The sequence below is a fragment of the Coccomyxa subellipsoidea genome, assembly GCF_000258705.1.
Source record: "Coccomyxa subellipsoidea C-169, whole genome shotgun sequence".
NCBI classification, from domain to species: domain Eukaryota; kingdom Viridiplantae; phylum Chlorophyta; class Trebouxiophyceae; family Coccomyxaceae; genus Coccomyxa; species Coccomyxa subellipsoidea.
The window spans coordinates 2,088,375-2,110,203 of record NW_005178036.1 but is presented as its reverse complement, the minus strand read 5'-3'; the positions used below and the strand labels follow the sequence as shown (position 1 = coordinate 2,110,203).

Sequence of the window (21,829 nt, the reverse complement as noted above, 5' to 3'; positions counted from 1 at the left end):
CTTGAGGTCAGGTGCAGGGCAGAATGGAATGTTGAAAATCCATTGTACCTGGACTTCTGATCATTTGCACCAGTTTACACTTCCAATTGATCCAGTAAAATTATCTGAGTCTTCGTCACTGAGCATGCGCGGCCCCTTCCAATATCAAAGCTGCATCCAGATCACCAAGTTTCAGGATGCTCAATCTAAATCGTCCACATCTCATCGACAACACGATGTTCGCACTTTGGTTCGTGCGCAAAATATCACGTGATCATAGTAGCTTTAATGTTGCAAAGTGATCCACAGATTAAATTGCAGAGGTGGACCTGCAGCTTCCCGCAGCTTCTCAGGTGAGTATCCTCAACTCAGAATCTTACATGTGTTGTTGCGCATTTCATTCCGTCTCATCTACTGATTTCAAGAGCTCATTTATACTTTACTGTACCATATGAGAAGATTTGATGCTGCAGGTTGCAATCCATGTATGTCTTAAAAACGTTAACATCGATAGCTTTGCAAGGGTCTCAGCTGACACTCTCAGCTGACCTTCTGACAGATACATAATTGTCGCACATCACGCCAGGGGCTCAATGTCAAGGGCTGGCAAGTCAGTCGTCATCGCTCCAGTCTTGCACGGAGCTGGCTGTCGCCAGGGGCGCCTGCCCGCGGGTCTTGTGGGGCAGGCCCTGGGCGCCAGCGCGGGGGCGTCCCTCCTTCTGCGCCGTCGCCTCCCAGAACTGCCGCATCGCCGCCACGCGCTTGGCCGCCGCACCCTTTGCTGGAGCCTCAGCGACCTCCGGCTTTGGTGAAGCTTCCTGGACCGCAGCTCCAAAGCTGCGCCGCTCTGCCTTCACCGTGGCCGCACCGGCGGCCGCCACGGCATCGGCGCTGTGGCGGTTCTCCTGGTCCGCCGCGGCGCTCAGGCGGCCGGAGCGGCGGCGGCCGGCCGGGCCGGCCGCAGGCGCCGCGGTGGCATCCTGCGCCGCAGACGGCCTGCTCTGCCGCACTGGCCGCTGCCTTCCAGCATGGACGGCCGCAGGCTCCTGCGGCGCCAATAAATCACCAAGCCCGCCAGTGGTGCGCTCCCTGCTCAGAGGGTCAGCTGCAGCTGTCTGTGCTGGCTGCGGGGCGGGTGCGGTTGGCTCGGCGGCCTGGACCGGCGGCTGCGCCAACGCAAGGCGCGCGAGCTCGTCGCTGACAGCCGCTGCGGCATCGACATCGACGTTGGCATCTGCAGCCTGGTCGGCCGGAGGGATGGGTGCGCCGCCTGCCTCGGCTGGCGGCTCAGAGACGGGCTGCTTGTCCAGTGCCAGGGTGGCCAGCACATCGCCCAGTTCTGCCACAGCTGCATCACAACAGCATGCCTCCTCAGCATGCAACTCCTTCAAAAGGGTCCTTCATCTCTTTCCCCAGACACACAAAACAAGTAATGTAGTCTGCAATCTCAAATCCTTCATGCACCACAATCCAGCAGCATCACAGGCAATGATGGTACTGTATTCTAGCCATGGCTTCAATTCCTGTCTCACCTTCATCGTCAGGCGGCTGAGTGATTGGCGCGTCCGCTGCGTCTCCAAGCAGGGGCGCGGCTGCCTCCTCCGCGGCAAGCTCCTCATCATCTTGCCCGGGCCCCTCATCGGCTGGTGCGGCCCCGGCCTCTTCCGCCGGTGAAGCCGCCTTGGCCGGCTCGGCGGCGCGGGGGCCGGCCGCCTGCGAGCGCGCGGCCGCGGCGGCTGCCTCCTCCGCGGCGACCTCGGCAGCGTCGGCGTCCAGCTTTGCCTCGAAGGCCTCCAAGTCCGTCTTCAGCTCCGGAGTCTGCTTCGGCAGCTTGCGCGCCTTTGCAAAGATCGCCTGCAGCAGCCGTTGGCGCACACTTCAGGCTGCATCATGATGGCTTACCAGAAGGCAGAACAGGAAATTTTGAAGACACATCCTCTAGTACCTCACTGTGTTTGTTTGGCGTGCCTGAAATGAAGTGTTTCTATGCAGTGTCAGTCCGAATACTGTAGATGAGGCAGGACAACATTGTGCAATCAAGCGCCTAGAAGCCCCTCTTGAGCAGGCAAAATCAAGGCTGGCGACAAAGGTCAGCAGGGGTTGCAAAATTGTGTTCAGCAGAGAGCATCTGTCAATACCATAGTTGCACCATTCGGTCAGAACACTTTTTGGGGACCGTATATACGGCCGAATATACGGTCATACGGTATTAAAATATACGGAATACGGTCAAAAGCGGCCTATTTTGGCCCAAAACACCGAATATACGACCGAATATACACCGTATGCCGAATGGCCGAATCCGTATGGTGCACCTATGGTCAATACGGTGTCAGGAGCACACCTTGAAGGTGTCCAGCACTTCCTCGCAGGCCAACGACTGGCGGATGCTCTTGCCCATCTCCATCATCTTGCGCAGGCCCTTCTCCGTGAAGTTCAGCTGCACACCACCCACATGCCACATCAGCTTCATATCAAATTCCCCATGCTCCAACCATGGCCAAGTGCCCCCATGCCACATGCTGGACACTGCTACTAAAAAGCATCTCCATCCTCTTCCTTTTTGCGAAACATTGGGGATCCCAGGAGCAACGGGTACTCCTGTGTAAGGTTCTGGACCTCACGGTGCCAGCGTGACCTGCCAAACACGAACGCACCTGATAGGCAAGGCGAAGTCACAAAGATAGGCCTGAATATTTCATCACCTAGATTACAGACAATTTACTGCATTACCCTCACCCAGTAAATGGAGATCTAGATACAAAACCGAAGTCAGCACCACATTTCCCGCATAAAATTATTGTTTTTCCTTTAAAAAGGGTCGAGATTTAGGACCCTGATATGCAAAATATAAACCCCATGACAATTTTGAGACCAGTATTGGAAGCTCTCGCTGAGCCCGACCTATAGGTGATGATGAAACATCATTCCAAGGAAAGAAAGACTCTTTAAAACAGGTCCGGATACTTCACGCATTTTGAGGGGTGCGGGAATTATGGTGCTGACTATGGTATGTCGCACCTGCGTCAGGCAGAAGGCGAGGTTGCGCCACTGCGCGGCTTCGGTGGCAGCCTCAAATCGCAGCATGAGCTTCTCAACCAGGCTGTCTGCATGCTTCTCCTTGCCGATATAGCCCAGCAGCGTCTTCATTATGGCCTGCCCCACACACACAAAGTTTCAATCGAAGAGACTGTCGAGAAGTGTGATCTTTTAGGGGGGCTTGTGCTGCTTTGAATGCCTCGTCATTATTTGTTAATTATCAAGGTGCCACCGTGGAGTGCTAGATTGAACTCAGGCGGACGCAACACATGTGTAATGTGATTCAAAAGATGCTGACCTGGAAGTGAGCTGGCGGCAGGCCCGGCTCGGCACTGAGGCTGGACAGGATGTCTGGCAGCAGGTTGTAGATGGGATTGGAGCTCTGCACAAGCCGCTCAGATCCTCAGTCATGCTCTCAAAAACTGCTGAAAGACCTTGCATTCCTTCTATTCCCTTACAAACAGGCAACTTGAACGCATGAAGTAGCCAACATGTACCAGCCCTTTTTTATCCCTCTATCTGTTTGCCACGCAAGACAATATTGAAGTACAGAGGATGTCTTGATCCGTTCACGCATTGCGTGCCCTTGATGTGGGCTGCTTTATTGGATCCACTTAGAGCCCTTCATTTGATTCAAAGAAGGCAGACATCCATTGGTTGCCCAAGCTGGAGGCCATCAATCGATTCAATGCAGATTTGCATGTTTCATGACCGCAGACATACCGTAGTAGTCATTCTGAAACCCTTTTTGGACAGAAAGTATTATTTATTGCGGGTTTCAGAATGACTACTACAGTAAATTGTGTGCTCACCTTGGAGGCTTTCTGGGAGAGTTCGTGGAAGAAGACTTGGGCAAGGCCGGCCACGCGCGGATCATCATCCTGGAGGCAAAGTGCCAGTCGCGCGATGTGGCCCTTCACCTTCATCATGTCGTTGAGGATGAGGTGTGACAGCACCATCAGACAATTGCGCCGCATTCCTGCATTGTCATACACAGATCTCCCTTGTGAGCTTCAATTCTGCACCATGTGAAGAGCCTGTGCCTACATCCTCAATTCAGTGGAGTGCCTGTGTGCATCACGCAGACCTCCCTTGTCAGATTCAGGTCTGCACCGCATCAAAAAGTTTATACTTGCGGTACAGACCTGAAGCTGACAAGGGATCAATATTTTATAGCACCAGCAGCCGTCCCTGCATCCTCAGTTCAATTGAGTGACTGTGTGCATCACACACACCTTCCTGTCAGGCTTGCGCATGTGATAATGCCTGTACATTTTAAGCACTCCATTAGTCATTCATGCATTCACACAATCCAAGATTGCCTGTTACCATGCACACGAGCTCCCTGTCAGCATCTGCTCTGCAGCATGCTGAGCCAAGCTCCATGTGCTGCAATGCCACAGCTGCCCTCCATTGTATGCCGTGCAGCATGCTCGCAGCGGAGCTCTCTGGTAAAACACTGTACGGAAGGTCCGGCCAACAAAATTTACGCAACAGGGATGCGCCACCTCAGGAATCAGCTAAAATGTGAGCTTGGGGTACAGTAGGGGTTATCAATAGAACAACGAGGGGTTTTATCATTTTTTCATTTTTTCATTTTCTTTGTTTTATTTTTTTTATGTATGTTTTTATTTTCTTTTCGACCCTGAGCCCTAATCACGGGTTGTTCTATTGATTACCCCTATAGGAAGGGAGGAAAAATATACGGACCTGTGTCGGGGTCGGAGAGGGGCTGGTAGATGTGGGCGGTCCAGGGCTCCAGCAGGTTGGGGAACCGGAAGGTCAAATCCCCCAGCGCTATGATCAGATTGCTTCGCTCCCCCGCCTCAATCTCCCTGCATGAATCACAATTCCAATATTTTTCCTCTTCCTCTGCTGTCCAGGAAAGCGTTTCCTGCCTAGGCGGTCATTATCTTCCTGCACATATCATACCCCGCTTGGTTCCTCTTGCTTTGCTGTCCAGGAAGGGAGTTCCTGCCAAGGCGGTCTATATATCAAGGATCTATGATATTCCTATATAGCTATCAAGTATCTATCTATCTTCCTGCAGTGCCCCACAGCCATCAAAAATTGCAATCCCCCATGTTGCATATCCAGGGTTAAAAAAGGAGCTTCCTCGGTCAAGACAGCTGTTTGTGAGGGCGGCATTTTGCAGTCGCCATATTTTTATGCTGCTCGGAGCTGCATTCATTTCATATGCATGCTCCCTATCCAAAAGTGCGGAAAACTTTCCTGCTTATGGAGCTGCCATTCAGAAAGGTTGCCTGGATTCAGGGCGTTGCTGTGATGGCAGTTCCAAGCAGAGCATATCGTGTGTTGGACAGGCGTGAAAAATGCCCGCCAAAGGTTACATCATGGCAGAATCTTGGACTGCAGTGAGTCTGGCTCAAACATCTGGGAAGCAGAACTTGGTCGGGGTAACAGAAAGGAAATGTGTGAGACTGCAAGTTTTGAAATGGTGGTGTGGGGGCGGGGGGGTCTCCTTGGACCCCCCGACCCCTGCTGAACCTGTCAGAAATACCTGTTCTGCAGCAGGGTGAAGAGCAGCTGCAGGTTCTTGTCGCAGAAGGACGCGTCCAGGCACATGAGCTTAGTCAGCGCCAGCAGGGCCGATGCGCGCAGCACAGGGTGCGCCGAGCGCAGGTTCCTTCACCACACCACACTTCCATTGAGCCCCTCCACACTGCACCTCTTGAAGATTGGGCGACTAATTCCAAGAGAGGAGTTCCTGATGCTTAAATGGCGCCCTGAGGCACCGTGCAGCAATGCAGCACACAGGGAAGACATGGCAAGCCCAAACGTGTTTGGTGACTCTCACAACAACAAAAACAACAACAAGAACATCTTCGGTGCCAAGATCACTTCTGCAGGACATGCAAAATAATGCAGTGCACAACAAGCACCCTGTAAAGACACTGCAGGGACCCTCACACTACTAATCAACATGCTCGGCTTCAGGTTTGGGTTGTAAAAGTTTAGCCGCACCTGCGCACGCAGAACTCTGCGACAAGGGGAGCGAATCGGCCGACGAGGTTGGCACGCGCCAGGATGTCGGCCTCGGCGCAGTCCTTCAGCCGGTCCAGCTCAGCGTCCTCGGCCGCGCCTCCCACTCCCAGCTGCTCCGCTATGTCATCCTCCGCCGAGCTCTCTGCATGAATTATGACTCATATTAGTAATATTCGTATTGTGACACGCGCTTCCTGCCACTGAAGGCGAGGTGCAAGGTACAGATAAGGCATCCTCCGCTATGTCATCCTCCGCCGCGCTCTCTGCGTGCAGTACTTAAGGTTTCTATACAATAGTTGTACGGTAATTGTATAGAATTAGGCGCCCTGGCTGCCAATGAAGGCAAGGAGCGTCTGCAGACAAGCTGCCAGCAAAGGCTGCCACAATTACTACCCATTCATGGACTCGCCAGACACAAGCAATGCCTCACTGAATTGGGCAGTACTGTCCGGGCCACTGCAGCAACGCATCCATCAGCAACGTGCCCAAATGGACATTCAGCAAGAGCTTACATTGATTGCAGTTTGCTGGCCTGGCATGCGCGCTAAACCGGTCATGCATGATTCAAGATTGTTGATATGAGACTTCGAAGCTACCTTCTTCAATCCAGTTCCTCAGGTCTCACTCGGACTCTGAACAATTATATCGTGCGGGAAATATGGTGCTGACAACGGCCGACGCAAAACATTCTGCCTGAACTGGATTTGCGGGAGTCCGTCTAGGGAACATGGATTGAAGGTGGGCATCTTGCATGTTCTAAGGACCGGACCTTGGGACGGGGCTTCGCCGGCAGCCAGGCGCTCAGAGCGGGCCTCGGCGATTGCTTTCTCCTTGGCGGCCACCTCCCTCCGGATCTGCTTGGCCGTCTGCTCCACGTACACCAGATGCTGCAGAGCCACCTGCACGATAGCAGCAGACTCAATGATACTCACGTGCCGTCCAAAATGTACAAGTTGGAATGCGGACATCTTCGAGTTAGTTTGTTCACCCAACGCCGCCTGCACCATACTCAGAAATTACACATCTCAGCCTTTCCTGCTACTCCCTGAAGCAACCTTTGCGCAGCAATGTGGAGACGCCCATTTGCATCAGAAAGAAACAAGCAGGAGACAGGGAAATAGTGACCGCCCATAGGTAATAAAGACGCAGCTAATTCAGGCACCGATCACCAAAAGTCATTTCTCTGGTCAGTCTTTTCTGCATCACCCAACCTTTGCTTCTCAACATTCTCAAGGGCCACATATTTTCTGGCGCACCTGGCCCAGCACGAAGAAGAAGTGGGAGAGGGCCAGGGCGCTGACGCATCCACCGGCCTCCTCGCTCGCCGCGGTGGCGCCGACGGCTGTGGCCGGCGACAGCGCGTCGGCCGCCAATCGGCGCAGCGCGGCTTCGCAGAGTGCGGCCGGCTGCGGGTGCAGCGCGTAGATCGCCGTGACGGCCGCCTCTGCCACGGTGTACCTATGACGATGCAAGATACAATTTTGGTTACATAATTGCGACTGATCCGCCAACACCTGAGGGAAGAAGCACCTGACACTTCATGTGTATCTCTGCACCATTTTAAGAAAGAAAGGGCAATTATACACTACATTTGTACGCACATGAGATGTAGAGACAATTTAAATTAAGAGATCGGCACATTTGCTTCCGGTCTCATGTATTGTGATTCTGGATTGCCAAGAGTCTGGACAAGTCGAGAAAGCTACCAGCCATCGTCCGCGGGGTCCCCCGAACCCGGGCCGACGATGGCGGCGGCGAGGGCCGCGTAGGCCGGCCGCAGCCGCTCCTCGTCCGGGCGCTGACTGGACGTCGCCAGGTGGCGCAGAGCAATGCACGCACTGCGCGCCGACAGCGGATCCGGCCGGCGCTGGCTGAAGCCCACCTGCGCGCATGTGCTCGGAATAAGATCCAGTCATCAGCGGATGCAGATAAATCCCTCGAGTACCACTGTTGCTTCACATGCAATTTGTCAACCGCAAGCAAATATCAAGTCAATACAATGTCACACCATCTGACCAGCTGAAGAACCTCTTGGAGTGAGCATGAGTACATCATATTCATGTGGGAGGTTGGCGACAAAATCCGAATTGTAAAGAGTAGCAGACCTGCAGAAGGGTGTCGAGGTTGTCTGCGACGATGTCCGGCTGTACGGCGGCGGCCATGCTGATTAGCAGCAGTGCTCCGCGTACCTCTTGAACATTGTCTCTGCCGGCCTCCGCTGCGCCATCCTGGGCCGCCTGAACATCCCACACGCACACTTCATCGTGAGGGAATGCTCCAGTGCTCTGTGCACCTGGCTGTGCGTGTTCGGATAGCATGCCTCGTGTGTGCGATCTCAGGGTCGTGGCTACGAAAAGGAGAGGACCAACAAAATCAAATTTGTTGCATTGCATGCAAGACACAGGTACCAAGTGCGGGTGCAGCTGCGCGCTTGTTGGCAGCTTAAGGAAGTGCTGTAACCTCATTGCACTGCAGGCAAGATAGAGGCTGCCCACCTCGTCGTTTGGCGGGGCAGAGGCAGCTCGGTGTGCTTGTTGGCAGAGCCACCAGAGCGCGCGCAGCGTGATGGGCTTGAGCAGCGGCTGAGGCTGGTGCCTGATCAGGTGCGCCACAAGGTCCTCCAGAGCACTCAGCTCACCTGTGATGCATCTGAAATTCTTCAAAGGGTGCATATTATGCGTGATACCGCCCCTGCTGGCGTGGTCGGTGTAATTACAGAGCATCGTGCTCACAGTCGGCTGGGTCTTGCTCGGATCTGGCGAGTCCGACGCAATTAGGGCAATTGTGGCAGCCTTTACCTGCAGCTTGTCTGTAGACCCACCTCGCCTCTCGGCAGAAAGAGCATGTATCAGGAAAAAAACAGTGTGGGCATAGAATTGGCACGTTTGACAAAACCCATGCAGGACCCCCATGGAAGACGTGCCCTGATCATGTCAACACGGTCTCAAACTACGCATGTCATGCATGCTTGCCAGCTCATGGCGGGTGACTCACCCAGGTTGGAGCCATGCGTGAGGTCGATGAGGCACTGTGCTGCTTCCTGGGGCGGCCGGTTGCTGATGTACAGCTCCTCCACTGCGCTGATGACAGCGTCCTTGATGGCTGCGCGCATGCAAAGCATCATACAGGATATCATACTACCCCTTGATGGACTCGCCACAGTCGATATACCATGGGACTGGTGCTCACTGTTCATGGCGCCCCCAGCCAGCCGGGGCCATGCATGCAAACAATGAGGGATGACTTACCCATGCACGTAAGCAGGAGCATCCATGTGATTGCAAAATGAGCACATGCCGTGCAGTTTCGCAGAGTGCACAGCTGGGGGTATGTTGTTCACATGCAGTCTAGTATACGCAATGGAACTTGTTCTGACATTCCTATTTGAGACAAGCGACCTTCGCAACGAGCATGTTGTGTTCTCAACATATTACCCACCCTGGTCCAGGGAGAAGACGAGGGGCAGCATCTTGCGCAGGGCAGCCGGGGCGCCGTCGATGCCAAATTTGGAGTAGGAGATCAGTAACCCGATGGCGTCGTGCACGTCCGAGACGGTGGAGCTGGCCAGGAGCTGAGTCAGCACCGGCACCGCCCCCGCCAGCGCGCGGACGAAGGCCAGCGCAGCTTCCAGGGAAGCTACCAGGGCGCGCATCTGGGTGACGTTCCCTCCCACTGCATGCCACAATGATGACTCATCAGCTTACTCCCCCATTTATCAAATAGCATAAATGAGGACGGCTCGCCCTATGATCAGAATAAGTCAGTGACTTTGCAAGGGATGCCCATTTGCATTGGACTCCGGCAATGGCAATGTCACCCCTTAGCACTAGCAACAATTTCCCTGCCTTGCATTTCGTCCTCAGTGTGAATGAAATGGTGCAGTTAATTCCACCTGGATCGCCGTTCTGGGCATCTGCCAGGCGCATCTCTGGGACAGCAGGCTCTTCTGGGATGGGGTCATCTCCTTCTGTGTCAGCCTCGGCCTCTTCTGGTGCGGGCTCTGCAGGTGGCTCCCCTTCAGCTGCCACGTCATCTCCGGAGGCAGCATCCTCTTCCATCGGGGCAGCTTCCTCCGCAGGTTGCTTGCCGGCATCCTCAAAGTCGGCGTCCTCTGGCGCCTTCTCTGGCTGTGGGTTCAATTCCTGCAGGCATCCATCATGCACAACACCTCAACCATCAATACTCCTGATATCGATACTAGCACAGGGGCAACATGGCAGTAGCTCAGGGCTACACAATTTGCATTGCTTTGATGCGAGTCTACCAAGCGCCAGCACTGGCTCCAGCTCAGAGCTTTAGAGGGTGCATTGCTTTCTTTAAGTTCTCACAAGTGGCCCAGTAAAAGCTTTGCTAGCTAAGAACTAAGGCGAGCACAAGATCACCTGCAGCTTGGCCTGGTACTCTGCCAGGGAGGCAGCGAAGCAGGTCTCGGGCAGCTGCGCGCCAAAGGGGTTGTACAGCAGCAGTGCCGTCAGCAGCTGCAGCGCCGCACGCCTCACGATGGATGACTTGTCCTCCAGCCGGCCTAGAAATTCACGAAGCCACTCTGAGTGCAACACAGATGGAACACCAGTCTGAGCCAGCATGTCGCTCCATCCTGAGGGTGAAGGTCTTATGAGGTCTTATGACAGGTAGCATACTTTCTAAATAGCTGCTGGCGGACAACTTTGCAACAAGCAATCTCTGTGAGGGCCATCCTTGCGCACAGTACTTCAAGCGCTCTGTCGAGCATGGCAATTGTGGTTTCTCATCCGCATGAGGCCCCGGCCGTCAGGATGCTTCTGCAAGCGCTATGACTGGCACTGAAGCAGGTCGACATGATCTGGGTGCATTTTCAAGGGGCGCACCACCGGCGGGGTTGGTGACGGTGACCCTGTGGCCCAGGTCTGCAGCGTGCTTGGTAATAAAGGGGTATTTAAGGTGCTTACCAACGGCGAGGTTGGTAACAGTGACCCAGTGGCCGAGGGGGATGCAGGAGAGGTGCGCCCATATCTGCAGCGTGCGCGGTAATTAAGGGGTGTTTAAGGGGGTGTTTAAAGGTGTTCACCAACGGAGATGTTGGTGACGGTGACCCAGTGGCCGAGGGGGATGCAGGCCAGCTCGGCGAGGTGCGCCCAGGTCTGCAGCGTGCGCGCGCGCGTGTATGCGTTGCCATCCCTCACCCGCTCCAGCAGCGTCGCCAGCACCGCGTGCTTGCTCCGCAGCCGCGCGCGCGCCCCTGATCGCAGTGAAGACATCACCCTTTAGCTCCTGTGACTTCCTGCCATCTCATGCAGGGAGATCCACATGAAATTCTGTTTACCTCAGCAGATGGAAATCCAAGGATGCCTTCTGCATTGACAAGAAGAGGGACTGAGGAAGTACGCGTTGCAGAGCTGAGAACTGCAGCAGACCAATTTGCTGTGGCTGATCTCTGAAGACCTTCTGTTGCGCATTTTGACTCTTCTTCACCAGCAAGCATGAGCAGCTCTGCCGCTGTGACACAAGCCAGTGCTGCTGATCAGGCAGCAGCTGGGGCAAAGGTGCGGGCAGGCCTTGCACAAACAGCGTTGCAGTCATCGCAACAGCACAATCTGCACCGATTATATGCAAAGGACTGTGGCAGTGGAGGGCTGCCTTGCACAAACAGCGTTGCAGTCATCAAACAGCACGATCTGCACCGGTCATGTGCAAAGTAGTGTGATACTGCATGGGGCACGCCTTGCGCGTCGGCTTCTTCTCCGGGCACGCGCTCGAAGGCCCTGTGAACGAGGTGGCCCAGGGCGGTGACGATGCTGGAGCGCAGCGAGTAGGCCTTGCCGCCCAAGTGGCCCATCAGCATCGACACGTTGGCCGCCACCAGCTGCGGGCACCTGCCAGCACATGGCGCTCGCAATCACTAGGGAAGTCAATCTGATAAAGTGCTGTCACTTTAATTTTTTATGGAATTCACTATTATTACTGTACTTATTTACACTTCTGTACTTTGATATCCCCACCACCTATGGCCGCCGGCAGCAGCCAGCAAACGGTGCAGGGAGAGATCATAGCACTCCTGAGTCCCTCAGCCCCTGCTGATGAGAAGTAGCAGTTTACCGTGCGAGCTACGCGCCGCTTGCACAGAACAGCAGCGAATACATTGTGTAACTGTGCACACAGACGGCCGGCCCATCGGCGGTCCATTGACACTAACCACAGAACGGTGCATTAATGGTGCTCTGCCAAGAACCAATGGGACAGCGAGTACCTGTCAGCAAGGGCCTCCACGAATCTGGCGGTGTTGCGCACGCCGCCGCTGCTGGCCAGATCGTCCTTCTGCTGGCGCTCGTACTCCTGCGGGCTAACAGCCGCCACCTCCGCCAACATCTCAACTCCCTGGTCCCCAGCACAAAACCTTTCATTCCCCTTTTTGCCTGCATGCGGGAATCCAAGTGCACAGAACTAGGCATGTCTGCTTTCCTCTGCTGCAGGATGGTCTTTCTAACCCCACCTCCACTGACACACATTTATTGCTTGTTGGGCTCCAATCCTGCAGCTTAGAACCTGGTCATTTTACTCGAAGAGGCTTCTTTACTAGAACACGTCCCACTTGACTCCAACACACACCATGCCCCCTGACATGTGAAGGCAGCTCTTCAATAGAGAGGCAGGGAAGACTCCCAACATCCATACAAGGCAGGGGCAATGCAGCAGCTCCCGGCTCAATCGCCTGCTTCATTTCCGATGCAAGGCTCCAGTTCCCACTTGTGGCATCGACAAGGCCTCACAGTCAACGAGTAGAAGCCCACAAGAGTGGTACGCACATGGGGCTTGTGTCACGACCATATCTCAAAGTCCCAACCTAAACGCACTTGTAATCATGCTGGTGCTTGCAACTACCAAACATCGGTTTCTACAATTTTTTTTTGGGAAGGCCACAATCCACTGGACCCTTGCAAAGCCGGGCTCTGGAATATTGTGTGTACTGGAAGTTGGGGAGGGGCTCACCAGGCGGGCATCGTCATACTTGGCCTGCGAGTACTCGGCAAGCTCAGCGAGCGCCGCCGCCATGTGCTCGTTGCGCGCGAGCGCCCCCACGGCCGCGCCGGCCACCGCCTCCAGCTGGCCGTACTTGAGCGCGCAGGCCGACAGCACCGCAAACGCGCCGTCCCTGGAAGTCTTGGACTTCATCGCCGCCGCGCTCTCCAGCAGCAGCTGCGCCTGCAGGCACGCAACCGCCTTGACGTTATTTTTCACCCACTTTAGCTTAGGATTTGGGGCATATGGATTTAGGTTTTAGGGTTTAGGAGAGGGGCCTTTAGAGTAACAAATTTTCACGGGGAATGCAATGGTGGATTTAGGGTTTAGGGTCGACGAAGGGTCAGTAATCCTATAAGATATAAAGTGTATAAAATTTTAATGGAAGACCCCCACCGCAGATGAGTAAGCTACCCTCAGGAGCATCTGTGCAAGCGGCTGTGACTATAACTGATGCATTCTCTTGGCTGAAGCCCCCTGACCTGTGGACAAACTTGGCATAGATATTGGCACTGACTGGATCCCAGCAGTACGGTGCTGGCTTCTCGGCATTGTTGGCCGTGCTAGTATATTACGGCTGCGTTACCGCATCACTGTGGCAGCCATTTTGATCCCAGGGAGCACCTTTGTATCGGCCTAGCATATTGCACTGAAGATTGTGCATGAAAGGGTGGGTGCATGTTGGGGTGTTGCAGCCGTAGCGAAGTGCCATGTTCAGGACATGTACAGAAAGGTACGCACAGACTGGGTCCAGGTTTGCAGCAGCCGCTCGTCGGGCGGCCGCGGGCGGAAGAGCTTCCACAGGTCGATGTCTGCGATGACGGCCAGAGAGCGCGCGATCTTGTCCCGCTGCCCGTCCCAGTCCCACTGCAGCATCGCATGCGTCGCCGGTGCTGCCTTCTTCCTGCCCCTGCCTTTGCCACCTGCATTTGAAAAGCACCCATCCTTCAGGCATGTGCCGCACGCCACTCCCCCTCATGTTAAGTACAAGCAGCATACTCCTTAAACCAGCCCTGGCCACCCTTTCGTGCTCTTTAGAGTCAGAATATTGCCTGAGAGCAGTATGGATTCCGCAGCAGATCGTAGGAGTCAAAGACAGAGCTACAATGCGCGCTTTTGACCAATCTCAAGAGCAAAGAAAAAATGAAGTTCAGAGCACGCATTGTCTTACCTGCCGCCGAGTCTGATGTGCTGGCAGCTACCTTGGCTTCATCTTCTGCCAGCCTTGCCAGCCAAGAGAGCAGGAAGACATATGCTGTCAGGGCACTCCTGTGCGAAGTGGCAGCGGCCTCGTGCTCTGCTGCATCATCCGGCTCTTGCACAGAGACCAGAGCCCCAATGGACAGACCCAGCACAGAGAGGTTTGAACACAGCCCATCCACCAGCCGCTTGCGTGCAATGCTGCTCAGATGGCTGAAACCCCTGCCAAAAGAAGTAAAGATGTGTTTCAATAGGAGTACGTGAAATGTGTTCACTCCTGACGCCATTAGGTCAGGCAGTAAAAAGCATATGGCATTCTATATAACAAGATGTTTTACAGTTTGAGACACACAGCTCGAGACGGGAGAAGGACCGCGCCTGGTCAGAGAGTATATCTTGTCGAAAATGTTTTGCTCTACAATGCATAGGGCATCCTGATTGCAAATGTCGTAGAGAGCTCCTGCGAGAATTGACAGAAAGGATGTTGCTCACTTGCTTAGTGTAAATGTGCCCCAACCTCAAGTCCAGCCATCTTTAGCATAAATAAGAAGAGAAAAAAGGGTCCTGAATGTCTTATGGTGGTCAAGAGCGTTGAGCAGGCTCATATACCCTCAGCAAACTCCTCCACATCATCTGCAGCAAGGCTTTCCACGGCTGTCAAGCGGCTGATTTTCACATCCAAGACGCAATCTTCATCTGCCAGATCCTCTGGCTTTGCTGGGATGCTGAATTCTGCAGTCATCACTTCCTCTGGCTTTGTTAACTCAACCAATCCTGCAACGGATGTTTGCGATTTCTATGGCCTTCTCGGCGTATTTATGTGACTCGTAGTGTCTCTCCCTTCCAAGCCGTTGCCATTATCCGTTTTATGGTGTGTGAGAATTGGGCTGCGAGCATGCGGTAGAGGGAGGAGGCTTCAAATTCTTGGGCCTTCGTGGGAGCGCCAAATCTGGACCGCGGGTGCATGCAGAAATGCTTGAGGAATGCCCTCCAACCTTGTAGTGATCTCCGATTGGAAAGCACAGAAAATGCGGCAAATCACCTTGAACCGTGCGTAAAATGCTGATCTAGTTGCTCCCATCGAGTGCTCCATTTCTTTACGATGAGTGGTAAGGGCCCCGTGGCAGCTATTGATCAAGAAGCTGCTTGCTTGGATCGCGCGTGCACCAATGCTAAATGTAAGGAAAGGTCGTCAGGACACCGAATGGTGCTTGTGTTCAGCCTTGTGGCGATGTTAGTCCAATCATGTTACCTCTGGAAGGTACCATCCCTTCAAGCTTTGATCTGTCCTTGAACTAATGCCTTGGAGTCTTTGAAAGACCACTTACATGTGTTTGTTTCCACTCCACTATTTAAAGGCACATTGTTTGCAGATGTACCTGCAGAATCTGGATACAATGTACCACGGCGGCTTGGAGGGTTGCTCTTGCCAGTATGCTCTTGGAGGTGGTGCCGTGGCCCCTGGAGGGTCCTATCCCCAAGCACGGATCACCTCTGCCACATGCGCAACACAGTTGCATCGGTACTTGGTGCGTACAGAACCCTTTCAAGGTGTTTAGGCCCCTGGAAAAGGGGCACGCTTGGGCCTGCAGAACAGGGCTGTGTAGGAGCCCCAATGCTTGACCTGTCATGTGCACATGTATGCTTGTACGCACTTGCCAGTGACATACAAAATTTTTCCAGATGTTCCCACCTATAAGATGCTTGCATGATCATGGTCGGTATAGGCATTTTCCGAAATTGTTTGCGATGGCTGCTGCTTACACATACCCTTGACGGCCGATGCAGGTGCATCAGTATGACAGGGATGTGGAGGCAGCAGTTGCATCAGCACGCACATATTTTGACGCCTACCCTCGCCAGCCGAATGCCTCGCAGGTCATTGTGCTAGACATCGATGAGACCGCGCTGTCCAACAGGGCTGAGTGGCTCACCATCACAGAGAACAGGAAAAATGGTTTGAATCTGCCATTTGTCAAGGTAGTGTAATCTCTTTGACAGCCTCTACCCTCCTGCTCAACCTGCTTGCCTGCAACCTGCTGGGATGAGCAGAGACGATCTCAGAGTGTTGTGAATCTTGCGCTCACTGAATTGTATGTCTTGCATTCTGCCTTGTTGTGATAAGATAGGTAATATTTTGTCATACACCCTCAATGCTTCCGCATGGCTGCATGCAGATTTCAAAAGCTTCCGTACAGTTCGTGACCAACACTCCGCCCCTCTCTCTCCTCAATCGTACATTGACTGTGGTCCAAATGTGCATGCATGCAGGACCAGAGTGTTCTGGGGCCAGCCATGTCACCAGCGCTGCAGCCGATGCTGGACCTGTACACCGAACTGTACCGGAAAGGCTTCAGTTTCACCTTCATCACCGGCAGGTCTGCCATCCTCACCTTGTAGGCAAGACCATTTATAGTAATGCAAGCCCCCACAATTCAAATTGGCCCACATGGGGATGGTACCTTGCTCAATGGCTTATAAATTGTCTTCGGCCATGTCGTGCCTTCGGCCTGGGATGCATTCGTGCAACTTCAGCAGCACCACATGTTCTGCCTATCTATTTGTTGAGGACCCTCCAAAAGGTGAAGGGAGAGAGACTGGATCCCTCTGCATAAGTAACCTGATGGCCACTAGATGGGATATACTGTTTCAGCATGCATAGCTGGGACGTATAGAACACTCTCCTAGCTCAGGCAAGGGGCACTATAGACACGAGAGTGTCGAGAGACATTGAGAATGGCTGCAAGTCCTCTCCGACACTTGCAGCTGATCAAGGCTCTTCCCCATGCCTTGCAGGAGGGATTACGGGCCGGGGCGGGATGCAACCGCGAAGAACCTGGAGGCGGCTGGCTACGGGGTGCCCTGCTCAGATGGGGCAATTGAAGCACAGCGTGCAGAGCGTGCACAGAGCGAGCCTTGCTATGTAACGCTTGGCATGCGCAGCGCTGGCGACCAGCGGCTGGCCTCAGTCTACAAGCCCGACCAGCGCGCACAGCTGCAGGCATGCGCTTCTGTCATCGACTAAATTTGCATTGTTTTGTTTGATTGGATACAGGACTCTTGCAAAGTTGCCCGGTGTCCGTCATAGCATGCAACAACACCACAGAGGCAGCAGTGCCAATTTGGCCTCTTGGCCTGCGTGGTCTACTGCCTACTTCAAAGCTAATTCATTCTGCATTCTATGTGCATCATACGGGGCATTCCTGTGGTCCTTGCACGGATGTTGGCTATTGCATGCAGGTTACGAGGATTTTGTTGACCAAAGACCTGACCTGCATGTGCATGTGTGTGGTGCAGGACAGGGGCTATGAGATTGTGGCTTCCTTTGGAGATCAGTGGTCGGACCTGGCGGGCACCTCAGCAGCTGAGGCCAGCTTCAAGCTGCCCAATCCCTTCTACTACATCTTGTAGCAGGACTCAAATCCTTTAGGTTGCCTTTATTTTGCTTTGCATTGCATTTGTTAGTCATTGACATTAAATTAACAATCTCATTGCGCTTCTTTCGCTGTACATGTTTCTGTGTGCCGGCATTTTACCCTGGGTCCAGTGAGAACTAGGGACTGGGAATTGCATGTATGTCATCTAGCAGCGGATTGCAACAAATTTGTGAATGAAAGTCTAACTTGCGAATTGTAAGCTTTTCAAAAAAATGGTGCGAGTGAAATGGCACTCCATGGACACCAAAAAGGACTGGTGTCCTAGCTTACAATATCAAAATTTTCTACTGAAGAAATCCGATCTCGAAGCAAGAGAGTTCACAGGCACTTCATTCCACGCCCACATTCTCACATCAAGCAGGACAAATTCACACTGGTTCACAGACAATTGTGTTTAATATTCCATGTCAGAGGGTAGTTCAAAAAAGCTCCCATGGGCGAGGCAGAAGTTCACAATGCTCACAGCATACATATGAGGCGTCACAGCTCAGCACTCTCAGAAAAGCACTAGTACTCCGCATCACAATGCAAAGCTTCAAAGTCAAGTTGCTGGTCATGAGGCCATGTCAGCCGCCTGCTTCTTGATGAGGTCAATGGTGGTCTCCCAGCCATCATTGTAGATGTCCACGTTGTTGTTGAAGGGCGCAGGGACGTGCCGGGATGCACACTCCCTGTATGCCGCCTCATTGTAGAAATCCTGAACCCATTCATCACCCTATAAGTAATTGGTCGCAGGCGTGCACCTGCAGTTGTGGATCCAGAATGGAGTTCTCCTTCCTATGTATGCGAAGCATCCATGGTTCAGCGCCGCATAAAAGAGAGCTGGCAATGAAGCGGCGATCTTATGATATACTGTCGGCAGCATAGAATTTGCGCTGCAGAGAGTATCTCATGTGAAACAGGAAGTACAGAGAAATGTGATGTCCCATACAGTAAGATGCGTAAGGTTCTGTGGATGAAGATGACAAGAATTGGACAAGAGAAAAGTTCAGGATACCGAGTTGGGCACTGCATTGCAGGCAGGGAGCGCTGGTGGCAGCGGGTGCGGCGGCTGTGGGTTGTGCTTGAAGTTGTTACCATCTGTGTACACAGTGTAGCCGTCATAGTCCTGGTGCCCTGGCGCTGACAGGATCCACAGCAGGCTCCCTGCACATGCCGGCACAAGCCTCAGCCTTGAAACTTTTTTATTTTCTGCAGACCTCTGATATCTCTTTGAATCCCAATAAGCTGCAATCTCCCCACAGGCGCCACGACAAAAGATGGTTGAGCTGCATCCTGTTGACAGGTCTTGAGAAGGTGCACTAAGTTTGCATATGCCAGGACAGGTCTTGCTTCTGCACTAATTCCCTCTTATGGCCTTCAGGCAACCTGCGATACAAGTAAACAGTGTGCCAGACTGCATGATTTAGAAGAAAGCAAATTCTGTAACTTCTGCTATTGAGAGATGTTTGAGGAGCGCACCAGCTACAGGCAGCCCACTGGATTTTGCCTTTGCGAGTTCCTCGTACAGAGTTTTGTAGAAGCCATTGCGCACGGCCATCGGCCGCTGAGACCCAAACTCGCCCACAACCAGTGGCTTGCCTGCCACCCAACACAGAAACTCTTTGGTAACACATGACAGCAGCATCTTGATGCATGCAACACAAGACTGAGCAAATGCACCATTTCCTGAACATCTCGGGGACTGCTTGGGTTGCTTTTTCAGGAGGCAACAATAACATGCTGCCAGAACCGCCATTTTGGGTGGCCAAACGCACACATGCTGTCATACATGGGAGACCTGGTGGCATGTCGATAAGTGAGGGCCCCTCACCTATCCGCTTGCACTCCTGCAGGTGCACATTGAGCCATCGGCGCAGGAAGGAAAGGCGGCAGTCGGGGCTGCACAGCTGCAGGAATCCCTGCTCCGTAAGGTTTGCTGTCATCGTCTGCGGCCCCTGGACATTGATGTTCAGCTTGCAGTCCCTGCATGACCGCAATGCAATGTTGAGGAGGACCTATCTTAGTTGATAAATGTGTCCCCATTGCATGGGCATATCCATTTCCTTGATTATGATGCAATTGCTACCCACTGCCAAGCAGATCCGACAGGACTTCAGCATTGTAACATGAATTCTATTGGTCGAAAGATGCAATAGCCGAGGCCTGCTCTTTGTCATGCGTTGTGGCGGCACCACTGCATACATCAGACATCCATGAGACCAGCAAGGCCAGGTTGGATCACAGGGTGGGGCGCGCTGACAAGAAATGCAGGGGTGGCTCAGGAAGTTGGGCCCCGCATGGAAGTAAAGCAGTGGGGGATCACAAGGGGGAGTCCCATACCTAAACAATCTACGGGTGGTTCACGGGGGGGCGGGTCGCGCATATACATGCAATCTAAGGGTGGATCAGAGGGGTGGTAGACAAGTACAAATATCCAGGGGTGGATCACAGGGGCGGGGCACGCGCACAAATAACACAGGGGTGGATCACAGAGGTGGCCAATGCAGGGGTGAACCACAGGGGTGGGGTGGGCATGTGAGTCATGCAGGGGTGGATCAGGAAGGTGGGGCGCGCACGAGGTGCAGAAGGACCAGTACTCGGGGTAGATGTGCATGGATGCAATGTCGATGTTGGGCAGGCTCAAAATGGCGCTGGAGTCCTCCCCGTGGCAGATGCGGTCGGCAGGGAATAAAACCGTATCGGTGAATTTCGCCGCGTAGACGTCGGTGGGGTTCTCGCTTACTAAGGCTGGGGTGGATGCGCCGAAGTAGCCCCAGCTGTTCACCATGACTAAGTGGTTGGGGTCCAGGCCCTTCACGTAATTTGCCATGTCATCCACCCAGGCCTGCATGCACATGCAGGTTGCATGCTTTCATTCAGCCTGTATGATACTGGATGTATTTCTGCTGCAATTATACTAAAGCTCCCTCTCAGTTGTAATCAGCATCCCGTGCACTCACTTCCATCCCTCCGATGCTGCGATGGTGTCTGTAAAAATCCCCACAGCTGCGCTCATGGACACATTAAGGTTCCATGCTGTCATCAAGCCTGCACTGCTTTAATTGAACCAAAGCTTAATTTCTTTGATCGCGCACTACAAGTGTATGAGCTGCCTAACCTCATTAGTGCCGAAAGATGTTTGACCGGACCATCCCACGGCAAGACAGCCCTCATGGAAAAGCAAGGGACAGGCCAGTGTCTTGTTGGGGCCACACAGTGACCTGCAGCCAGCCGTTAAACGAGATGGCGAGAACTGGTAAATTGGTAGAGTGCACCCACCGTGAGGACTTTGCCGGTGTCATCGCCAGGATTGAAGGGCTCATTAATGAGGTCCCAGGCCATGATGGTGGGGTCGTCGCGGTATCTAACCCCTGTAATGGTGTTGTTGCGCAGCACTATGCTCTTCACATAACCCTTGAGAGCATCCCTGCCACATGCATTGGAGCACATGTCATGCCTGCTCTTCCTGCCAGCCAGTGAAAACTTGCATGCTGCAAAGACATGGATCAACCATGGCGAAACAGGTGCACACAGAACAGCACAGTGCAACATGGACAGCTTTCCTGTATGGCAAAAGCAGGGATTATTGGCACATCCTCCGTAACTGAACTTCCACTGTCCTAGCTGAGATTTGCAACCCCTCAGCTGTTGCAAGTCTGGATCTTTGACATAAAGCAAATCTGATGACTGATGTTAAATGATCCAATCTATGACCATGACCAAGCCAGGCCTGCCTTTGCATCCCGCCTTTCCTACCAGGTGCCTTCATCTTTAGCAGGTCAAGCTGGCATCTTGAGGTCCAGTAAATTACAATTCAATGCAAAGGGCTGCACGGGCGAAATTGCTGGCCCCACCTGATGTCTGGGCGAGTCCAAAAGTCAAATATGCTGGTGCCGCCCAGCCACTGCACATACTTTGGTGCGCCTCCATAAGAGGGCAGGTAGTTGGTGAGCGTTAGTACCAGCCTTATCCCGTTTCTCCCGGCAGCCGCAACCACATAATCCAGCCCCTGCCAGCTCAAGTGGGCAACCTCATTCCCATGCAAAGCATACATTTTCTTGGAACAGAGTGACATGTCAGTAATTCAACAAAGTCGGCCAAACCCGTCCTACAGAAGCCAACTTTCCCTATAGTTAGCAATGACATCTGTGCAAGTCAACAAAGTCAATTTGCACAGTGTGTCCTGCAGA

At 53.3% G+C, this 21,829-nt stretch overlaps 3 protein-coding genes across 3 annotated transcripts; 1 reads left to right on the top strand and 2 right to left on the bottom strand.

Annotated features, from left to right (window-relative positions):
• Window positions 1–590: 590 nt before the first annotated feature.
• Window positions 591–14,962, bottom strand: COCSUDRAFT_63275 (ARM repeat-containing protein; the record flags this gene model as incomplete). Its single annotated transcript, XM_005648238.1, has 27 exons — window positions 591–1,327; window positions 1,512–1,833; window positions 2,324–2,419; window positions 3,001–3,135; window positions 3,317–3,400; window positions 3,831–3,997; window positions 4,729–4,853; window positions 5,540–5,665; window positions 6,004–6,166; window positions 6,794–6,923; window positions 7,281–7,482; window positions 7,731–7,906; window positions 8,130–8,261; window positions 8,520–8,662; window positions 9,019–9,126; window positions 9,463–9,696; window positions 9,917–10,166; window positions 10,407–10,549; window positions 10,872–11,016; window positions 11,076–11,242; window positions 11,418–11,499; window positions 11,723–11,876; window positions 12,251–12,378; window positions 12,991–13,203; window positions 13,762–13,943; window positions 14,192–14,442; window positions 14,841–14,962. The coding sequence occupies 27 exons, from the start codon at window positions 14,960–14,962 to the stop codon at window positions 591–593; spliced, it is 4,917 nt and encodes a 1,638-aa protein (XP_005648295.1).
• A 1,040-nt stretch (window positions 14,963–16,002) lies between these two features.
• Window positions 16,003–17,631, top strand: COCSUDRAFT_63274 (hypothetical protein; the record flags this gene model as incomplete). The annotated part of the gene is made up of 4 exons (XM_005648237.1): window positions 16,003–16,200; window positions 16,492–16,598; window positions 17,017–17,233; window positions 17,518–17,631. 4 exons carry the CDS (start codon window positions 16,003–16,005, stop codon window positions 17,629–17,631), a joined length of 636 nt encoding a protein of 211 aa, XP_005648294.1.
• Window positions 17,632–17,896: 265 nt separating this feature from the next.
• On the bottom strand, window positions 17,897–21,558 carry COCSUDRAFT_53449 (glycoside hydrolase). The gene is made up of 7 exons (XM_005648236.1): window positions 21,494–21,558; window positions 20,919–21,066; window positions 20,216–20,484; window positions 19,471–19,622; window positions 19,119–19,238; window positions 18,655–18,803; window positions 17,897–18,354 (listed from the first exon to the last, which is right to left on the bottom strand). Exons 2-7 carry the CDS (start codon window positions 20,979–20,981, stop codon window positions 18,211–18,213), a joined length of 897 nt encoding a protein of 298 aa, XP_005648293.1. The 5' UTR covers window positions 20,982–21,066; window positions 21,494–21,558; the 3' UTR covers window positions 17,897–18,210.
• Window positions 21,559–21,829: the final 271 nt, after the last annotated feature.